Here is a 10,089-nt window from a genome sequence, read left to right as displayed (position 1 = left end):
CATAACACTCAACATAGCGCATGCTTTAGTACTTTTTTATTTAATTTTGAAATTGTACAAAAGAATGTTTATAAATGATTATCTAACTTAATTGTGGCTTTAGTTTGAATACATTATTAAAATAATATTTTCTTCTGCTCCTGTTGTGTAAATATTGCAAAGAAGTGGTGTCACAGAGTATACTGTATATACCAAGACAGTATTTAACCATAAACAACCATATACAGTGTGCCATCAGTCTTCTGCAGTGTGTGTGTGTGTGTGCGTGTGTGTGTTCATATTTCCGGTTGGCCCTGATGCGCAGGCACTTCCTGCTCATGTCTTTGCTCTGCTGCAAAATGTTCTGGGACCTGTTGTCCATTGTGTTCATCTAGATGCTGTAAGGATTCTTCTTCTTTCCTAACTTCTTGTTGCCCCTCATCTTGATGAGGCTGAACATGTTCCCCGGGCTCTTCTGGTTCCTCTTTGGCTGCTTCTTGCTCCTGTTTGGTGTCGACGTCTGGCATCCTCTCGTCCAATGTCGCCCTCTGATCCTCAACAGGAATGTTGTTGTTCTTCTTTACAGTAGAAAAGCAGACGGGGTCGCGTTACAGTGGTCAAATAAGATCACTTTATGTAATTTTATTATATGTTATTATATTCATGAAATACAGTACATAATAACAGGTCAATCTAACAGGGGAAAACAATTATGTATTCTGCTGGAACCACGATGATGTCGCTCTCATGTATCATTTATAATGGTTGCAATTTGAATAATTACATTTTGTTAATGCAAAAATGTAAGTTCTAAAATTCGATGTCTCTCTCATTGTATTTGCTTTTAATAGTCATTATTCAAATGTTTACAAATCACTAATTAAAACCTAAATTATATAAATAATAACAAATAATCCAATCTCTTCTCCAAATATTTTTTTAATAAAACTCTAAAATATAATTAATACACTTAAATTAAATATGCAATATTTTTAGAAATTAGGATTGTTATCATATACAGTTTTTCCTTCTGAATTTAAAAATGCTATTAATTCAACAAAATTACAAAAACCCGACCTGCAGAGTGTGAAGCACCATACAAAGAAACAATACAAATTTATTATTACTTACAGTCAGAGGTGGTAGTAACGCGCTACATTAACACATTCACTGCCATTGACGGCCTGAGAAGTCAAATATCCATGTTGACTGGGAAGACTGGCAGTGTTAAGTCCATGACAGTTACTTAAATAACTTCTACTTGTCAGAGTAGTTTTGACAACATCCATCCATCCATCCATCTTCTACCGCTTATCCGAGGTCAGGTCGCAGGGGCAGTCGCTTTAGCAGGGACGCCCAGACTTCCCTTTCCCCAACCACTTCATCCAGCTCTTCCGGGGGGATCCCGAGGCGTTCCCAGGCCAGCCGAGAGACATAGTTTCTCCAGCGTGTCCTGGGTCGTCCCCGGGGTCTCCTCCCATTCTTCCATTCCATTCTTCCCTCACTCGTGAACAAGACCCCAAGATACTTGAACTCCTCCATTTGGGGCAGGATCTCATCCCCGACCTGGAGAGGGCACGCCACCCTTTTCCGACTGAGGACCATGATCTCAGATTTGGAGGTGCTGATTCTCATCCCAGCCGCTTCACACTCGGCTGCGAACTCCTCCAGTGAGAGTTGGAGGTCACGGCTTGATGAAGCCAACAGAACCACATCATCTGCAAAAAGCAGAGATGCAATACTGAGGCCACCAAATCGGACCCCCAGTGCCTTGAAATTCTGTCCATAAAAGTTGTGAACAGAATCGGTGACAAAGGGCAGCCTTGGCGGAGTCCAACCCTCACCGGAAATGAGTCCGACTTACTGCCGGATATGCGGACCAAACTCTGACTCCGGTCGTACAGGGGCCGAACAGCCCGTATCAGGGGGTTCGGTACCCCATAGTCCCGAAGCACCCTCCACAGGACCACCCGAGGGACACGGTCGAACGCCTTCTCCAAGTCCGCAAAACACATGTAGACTGGTTGGGCGAACTCCCATGCACCCTCGAGGACCCTGCCGAGGGTGTAGAGCTGGTCCACTGTTCCACGGCCAGGACGAAAACCACACTGCTCCTCCTGAATCTGGGATTCAACTTCCCGACGGACCCTCCTCTCCAGCACCCCTGAATAGGCCTTACCAGGGAGGCTGAGGAGTGTGATCCCCCTGTAGTTGGAACACACCCTCCGGTCCCCCTTCTTAAAAAGGGGGACCATTACCCCAGTCTGCCAATCCAGAGGCACTGTCCCCGATGTCCATGCGATGTTGCAGAGGCGTGTCAACCAGGACAGCCCTACAACATCCAGAGCCTTGAGGAACTCCGGGCGAATCTCATCCACCCCCGGGGCCCGGGGGTGGATGAGATTTTTGCCCTCAACCCCAGAGATAGGAGAGCCCGCCTCAGAGAACCCAGAACCTAGACTCTTCTCCCTCATGGGAAGGCGTGTCGGTGGAATTGAGGAGGTCTTCGAAGTATTCTCCCCACCGGCTCACAACGTCCCGAGTCGAGGTCAGCAGTGCCCCATCCCCACTATACACAGTGTTGATGGTGCACTGCTTTCCCCTCCTGAGACATCGGATGGTGGACCAGAATTTCCTCGAAGCCGTCCGGAAGTCTTTCTCCATGGCCTCACCGAACTCCTCCCATGCCCGAGTTTTTGCTTCAGCGACCACCAAAGCTGCATTCCACTTGGCCGGCCTCAGGAGTCCCACAGGCCAAAATGGCCCGATAGGACTCCTTCTTCAGATTGACGGCATCCCTCACCATTGGTGTCCACCAACGGGTTCGGGGATTTCCGCCACGACAGGCACCGACCACCTTACGGCCACAACTCCGGTCAGCCGCCTCAGCAATGGAGGCGTGGAACATGGTCCACTCGGACTCGATGTCCCTCGCCTCCCCCGGAACATGAGCAAAGTTCTGTCGGAGGTGGGAGTTGAAACTCCTTCTGACAGGGGATTCCGCCAGACGTTCCCAGCAGACACTCACAATACGTTTGGGCCTGCCACGTCGGACCGGCATCTTCCCCCACCATCGGAGCCAACTCACCACCAGGTGGTGATCAGTTGACAGCTCCGCCCCTCTCTTTACCAGAGTGTCCAAGACATGCGGCCGCAAGTCCGATGACACGACCACAAAGTCGATCATCGAACTGCGACCTAGGGTGTCCTGGTGCCAGGTGCACGTGTGGACACCCTTATGCTTGAACATGGTGTTCGTTATGGACAATCCGTGACGAGCACAGAAGTCCAATAACAGAACACCACTCGGGTTCTGATTGGAGGGAGCGGTGCCTCCCATTCAAGCCTTTCCAGGTCTCACTGTCATTTCCCACGTGAGCATTGAAGTGCCCCCGCAGAACGATGGAGTCCCCAGCGGGAGTGATCTCCAGCACCCCCTCCAAGGACTCCAAAAAGGGTGGGTACTCTGAACTGCTGTTTGGTGCATAGGCACAAACAACAGTCAGGACCCGTCCCCCCACCCGAAGGCGGAGGGAGGCTACCCTTTCGTCCACCGGGGTGAACCCCAACGTACAGGCGCCGAGCCGGGGAGCAATAAGTATACCCACACCTGCTCGGCCCCTCTCACCGTGGGCAACTCCAGAGTGGAAGAGAGTCCAACCCCTCTCGAGAGGACTGGTACCAGAGCCCAAGCTGTGCGTGGAGGCGAGTCCGACTATATCTAGTCGGAACTTCTCGACCTCACACACCAGCTCGGGCTCCTTCCCTGCCAGAGAGGTGACATTCCACGTTCCTAGAGTCAGCTTCTGTAGCCGGGGATCGGATCGCCAAGGTCCCCGCCTTCGGCTACCGCCCAGCTCGCATTGCACCCGACCCCTATGGCCCCTCCCACAGGTGGGGAGCCCATGGGAAGGGGGACCCTCGTTACCCTTTCGGGCTGTGCCCAGCCGGGCCCCATGGGTGCAGGCCCGCTTTGACAACATGCTTTTTACTATTACTTGAGTATTTCTGTTCAGAAGAAACACTACTTTTACTCCATTACACAGAGCTACATTCCGCTACATTCCACTCGCTACTTTTTAACCTATTGCTCTTGCGTTACCGCTTTGTTTTGGTCTCTCAAAGAGACGTCCGCCTCGGGCGCTGTCACATAACTCTGTTTCACCGATCCCATGTAACCACTAGTGAGGCAGTCACATGACCTCAGCCAAAGTCTCTGCGGCCACAAAAAACGAAACCTTTTCAAAGACTACTAATTTACGTGAGCCAAACAAACGAGTCAGAAGAGCCACATTCCTGACCTCACCTTCAATTGTTTTGTTTATTATTATTATTATTATTATTATTTATTTATTCTTTTGGCACGGTGGACAACTGGTTAGAGCGTCAGCCTCACAGTTCTGAGGACCCGGGTTCAATCCCCGGCCCCGCCTGTGTGGAGTTTGCATGTTCTCCCCGTGCCTGCGTGGGTTTTCTCCGGGCACTCCGGTTTCCTCCCACATCCCAAAAACATGCATTAATTGGAGACTCTAAATTGCCCGTAGGTGTGACTGTGAGTGCGACCGGTTGTTTGTTTGTATGTGCCCTGCGATTGGCTGGCGACCAGTTCAGGGTGTACCCCGCCTCCTGCCCGATGATTGCTGGGATGGGCTCCAGCACGCCCGCGACCCTTGTGAGGAGAAGCGGCTCAGAAAATGGATGGATGGATGGATTTATTCTTTTACAATGACCTTAAAGAACAGCTACGTCACGCACTAAGCTACCTTGTTCCTCTTTTCAAAGTAATCTCTGCTTGGTGAGCCTATTGTGTTGTGTTGTGACCATGGCTGAATTTTCCTTAATTTATTAATTATTATTATTTAATTAATTAATTTATCTTATGAAGATGAAATGTACTATTGTTTTGTTAAAGTGATATTAGGCAATTTCTGCATTGCAATTTGCATTCCCCCCCCCCCATGCTCTGATTAAATAAATGATTTGATGATGATGAAATTACTCATCAGTTTCGTAGTGCAAAAGTCATTTTTTCACTGAATACTTACTCTTATTCAAGTAACTATTTTACCTTTACTTAAGTAGCGCTACTCACACTTGAGTGAAATTTTGGACTCCTCTACCCACCTCTGCTTACAGTGTATTGTCATAATGTAATACGCAATTAGTGTGTATTGTGCTTACCTCTGTGTGAACCAATGGAGAAGAGAGCAGCTCCGAGGGGGCCAGGAGACCATCCTTGTTTACATCCTGACTCTGAAGAAGGAAATCCACCAAGGACACCACCTGAACACAACACCGCCACAACAACAAAACTTATCAAACTCTTATGAATGAAAAAATAAATAAAAATGTTTGTGGTCACACATGGTACACACATGCAGTCACTCCTCACCATGTCATTGGACTGGTCCTCAGGTGCATGCTGGGAGTTGTAGTCAGACAGCAGCTTCATCATTTCCAAGCCGTCCAGGCGTTCACTGCGGTCGAAGTCATAGAGACGAAACAGGTAGAACACCTCTGACCAAACAGAAAGGATAAGTTAAGTTCTTATTAAACTTGACATTTTTAACATTAGTGTCGTTTGTCTACTCGGTCAGCCCTGTGAAGGTCAAAGTTGAATCGGTGCTGATGTTTACCTTCATCCCGCGTGTTGATCTTGACACCGTCTTTTCTTGTTAACTCAATGTAACGCTGCAGCAACCTGTGGCGCACACACACACACACACACACACACGCGCACATATTTTTAAACACACAAGTGGTGTGACAAGAATAAACAGGTATGTGTATTTTTGTTAAGAGTAGCATATATTACAAACAGCTCTCAGTATGATACAAAATAGATGACTACTACAAACTACAACCACAATAATAAACATTCCATCCACCAATTCATTTTCTATAGCGTTTGTCCTCAGTAGGGTCACGGATGAGCTTGTGCCTATCCCGAGCAGACTTTGGCCAAGAAGCAGGATAAACCCTGAACTGGTCACCAGACGATCACATGGCACATATAGACGAACAAACAAGCCTTGAAATGTACTTTTTTTTTGCTCACCAGCCACTGTGGCTAGTGGTTTCCCAGAGTTACTCGACACTCAGCGTCAATGGGGTGGGTGGGAGGGGCTTGACTAATGGACCAATGAGCAAACACTGTGTGAAAACAGTGCTTCTGGGAGCTGCAGTGTCGTAGTCTCACATTGCAATTGATTTGCTGTACAGATGGCATTTGAGAAAACTACAGTTAATATATGTACATATAAAATTCACCTCGCCGATGTGTCTAGTGGGAGTGGCGGTGTTACCTACCACTGCTGAAATTCACCCACATTAGGCGGCTTGGCAGGTGTTAATGTCGACGCCAAGCCCTGCAAATAACCACTCACACTCACATTCCCACCTGTGGACAATTTACTCTTCAATTAAACTAATTTCCATCTTTTTGGGAATGTGGGAGGAAGTTGCTATACAGAGAAAACCCACACAAGCATGACCACACACACGCTACATGGAAGCCCGGAACTGAGATGTAAACCTCAGAAAAGTCAGGCAAACGTGTTAAAAAAAGACACACATTTTTAGTAAAATTGTGGTATTTTATCTCTGTTTGTGCATTAAGTGTACCTAACATTGAGTGTACCAGTGTACCAAATGTTGCTTTACCAGTGAGTGTAAACATTAACACTAGCATTTTTTGGAAGAGGTCAGATGTGACAGAATAATAATTTGTGATAAAAAATTTAAAAAAAAGCAAAACGATCTGCCAGTTTCTCTTCTTGATAAGATTGGACAAAACGAAACTTATTCATTTCAGCTAAGATTGCAATGTGAATCCGTACAGCACATGTAATCTTATCAGTGTAGGAGGACACATTATTTTCACAACACAGCAGCTAAAGTCCACTGTGACCAGAGGATAGATGCTTGGCTCACTAAAATAGTAATGTCCATACACACTGACACACGTTATCTACTGACAGTTTTGTTGTTGTTGTTGTTGTTGTTGTTGTGTCCATTACCTTCGCTCCTCCTCTCCTGATCCAAAAGGATTGGTCAGCACATTGGAATCAGGGTAAGGTTTTTCTGGATTCGCCCTGTGGATATATTGTGCAGTTGAAAATGCATAGATAAATTAAACATTTCCCAGCCAATATGCAAATATTTCTGTGTACCACCCAAATGATCTTCTTTTAGACTATAACACAAAATGCAGAACTGAGCGGAGATAACAATTCTACAGTATAAATACTATCGTACAAACTGACAAGACCCTCAAAACATCTGCATAAACCATTTAGTGTTGCAAAGCTTAGCAACACGCACTTACTGCAATGAAAACATGATGTGGTTTACCTTTGAGGTGCAGCCTGGGACAGGTGAACCTGCAGGACCAGAACCAGAACCAGAACTGAAGGGACCAGTCTACTCAGATGCGCATCCATGACCACGCCTAAACAAACACACTTATATGTAATGATATGCTATCATGCAGTGGTTATCAACTGCTGTCACCATGGGACCCGCATTTTTTTAATTGTTGCAAAGTCACGACCCGCATTTATAGAAGTTAAGGAAAATAAAAATTTGTTTTGCTTGTTTAAAAAAAAAGTATCTGAAAACACATGTACAGTATATTTGTAAATACTGTTTAAAAGACGTTTGACGCCCGCTCGCCAGAGACTGAGCTGCGCTGTATTTGTTTACGGAGTAAACTAGTGACCTCTCACCCGGAGTCAGCTGGGACTGGCTCCAGCACACCTGCGACCCAGTGAGGATAAATCGAGATGGAGAACGGATAGATAGAGCACAAGTGAGTACAATTTCTCCTTTCTGTACCGAAAAAAATCAGAGTACAAATACATGTAATTTGTTACTAGCTGTCCGTGACCCACTTTTGCGTCCTGACCCACCCAGTTGAGAATCACTGCAATAATGTCACCACTAACAAAGCTATGTGGTATAAGAATCTATAACCTCCTACCACCTTACCTGATACAATTATTTTTTATTTATATTTATATCTTATTTTGTTCAAAAATGCAATTTGCGATGGTTGTTGAATAATTTAGAATGCTGTTTATATTTGAAGGAGATTAAGTTATTCAATCGCCGTAATATGCCTCTGAGACGTCCCCATTTCACCCCCAAAAAGTTGAGATTTTCCATTGAACTTCATATTCATTGTACTAGCTGCGATGCTGTTAGATATCAATTTTGGCCAAGCTCCCAGTCATTCCCCACACAATACCGTGTGTGGGCTTGATGACAGGGTGGACATTTTTGGCTCATGTTAGCATTTACGGCATAAGACGATTCGGTTAGCAAGCTGATGATGTAGTGTTAAACAGATATATTTTGAATGTCTAAAAGGCTTTCATATCAATTATGACAGAATGGACATGTTAAGCCTGACAGCATCTGACTACACACTTATTGTGAAAATTATGGAACATAAGTTTAGAGGATTTTTCTGTAACTATTCACCGGAGAAAGACAAAATTGGTGTAATTTCCCGTGTATAATGTGCACTATTGACTTTTGACAATTTTGGGGGGTAAAAAATGCGCATTATACACTGGTAGTAATGTCACTGAAAATAGCATAGAGTTTCTTAAAGGGGCAGTTGCCCCATAATGACAAGGTGGACAGCAATTTCAAGAACACGGAAAATGTTCAATACGATTTCGAAAATAGAATATACATGATTCATCAAATAACATGGCTAATAAAAACATGTCGAAATTGTCACTTTGTGTCATTTAACAGCTTAATCCACATCCCCAAATCACACACATCTAATTGAAAATGTTTCTTAAAATCAAGGGAACCCATTTTAAGAGAATTATGCGTGCAAATGTTTGAGCACTGCTCATAAGACCTCAGAGTTTCATGATGCTGCTACATTTTCGTGACGACGAAGTTATTCTGACGAGGACACCAAAGGCACTTTGGAGTGATATTAACTTTCCCATTCGAAACCAACTGTGCCCAAAAGGAAGCAAGAAGTAAAAGAAACCACTGTCGAGCAGTTAGTACGACAAAGGGTATCTATCATATGTAGTAGCTGTAGACCTTTTTACACACTTGCTCTGTGTTGGAATTCCCAAGAGCGTGCGCAAGTGTCCCTAATGTTGTGACCACCGGTGAGCGAGCGCGCGGAACGAAAAACCGGTTCCACGAAGCGACTGTCTCAAAATGAAAGAGTGAGCATGAGCATGAATGCGTTGCAGGAAAGTCAACTAACGTGCGATGCAGAAGACGTGGAGGAGAACAATCACGCACGCACGCACGGACGCACACGCGCACTCACGTACCTGTCACGCCAGTTGAAGTGAGGACAGAGAGGTCATTCAGGGTGAGCTATTATTTGGGAAGTGTGGCGTTCACGTACCGGTAGTAGCGCCCCCTGATGCTGCTGCTGCTGCTGGCACGTGAACGCGCCGCGGGCTCTGCACTGCGTCAGACGCGCGCTCCCGGCCGCCGCCTGCCTGCACCGGAATGGCAAGTGAGCGCGTTGTCGTCCACGTGGAAGATCCGCACAGCCGTCGGCCACGTCCACAGCGAGATCCAGCTCGTTCCGCTCGTCTTGACGCCAACTCGGGATTTGGTTTCACGGCTTGCGTGACAGGAGGGTTCCGCCCAGTTGCGAGAAGTTGACCGCAGAAATGCTTCGCTACATTGGGCGCACTCCCGCACACCACACAAAATGCATCAAGCCTCCATGTTTGGAGTCGTCCACAAAAGAAAAAAAGGGAAGGTGCCTATTGTCAATCTTCCGGATGTTTTCTTTTCCGCTGCACAACATTGCGGAGACTGATATTATTTGTGTTGTTTTCAATGTTAAGCTCTAAGAACGGCTGGAACTGTAGATAGTCAACGTCATATATAATGTAGGCATTTATTAATATTCTCACTTGGAATTAACGGATAGGGGCATACTGGGCATGAATGATGAGCTTAGGCTCCTCCTTTTCCATAAATTTCGATATTTAGTCTTTCTATTATTATTTTTTTCAAATCATGTTCAAAGAAAGATTTTTTTAAAAAATGCCTGATTTATTACCCCGCTTAACCTCAAAGCAGAAGAAAAATCACGTGATTTGCTCTAAC

At 45.7% G+C, this 10,089-nt stretch overlaps 1 protein-coding gene across 1 annotated transcript in view; it reads right to left on the bottom strand.

Annotated features, from left to right (window-relative positions):
- Positions 1-21: 21 nt before the first annotated feature.
- The window catches only part of cgref1 (cell growth regulator with EF-hand domain 1), a 15,318-nt gene continuing 5,250 nt past the window's right edge, over positions 22-10,089 (bottom strand). Inside the window, exons 2-8 of the mRNA XM_061671002.1 lie at positions 9,371-9,740; positions 7,333-7,429; positions 6,999-7,073; positions 5,616-5,680; positions 5,372-5,496; positions 5,161-5,262; positions 22-557 (exon numbers count right to left, since the gene is read on the bottom strand). Coding sequence (XP_061526986.1) covers positions 276-557; positions 5,161-5,262; positions 5,372-5,496; positions 5,616-5,680; positions 6,999-7,073; positions 7,333-7,429; positions 9,371-9,740 — 1,116 coding nt within the window. The 3' untranslated portion in view covers positions 22-275. The remainder of the gene's footprint in view (positions 558-5,160; positions 5,263-5,371; positions 5,497-5,615; positions 5,681-6,998; positions 7,074-7,332; positions 7,430-9,370; positions 9,741-10,089) is intronic.

Source organism: Phycodurus eques, chromosome 2, assembly GCF_024500275.1.
Source record: "Phycodurus eques isolate BA_2022a chromosome 2, UOR_Pequ_1.1, whole genome shotgun sequence".
In the NCBI taxonomy this organism is placed as follows: domain Eukaryota; kingdom Metazoa; phylum Chordata; class Actinopteri; order Syngnathiformes; family Syngnathidae; genus Phycodurus; species Phycodurus eques.
The sequence above is the reverse complement of the archived record's forward strand: the minus strand, read 5'-3'. Positions and strand labels throughout refer to the sequence as shown.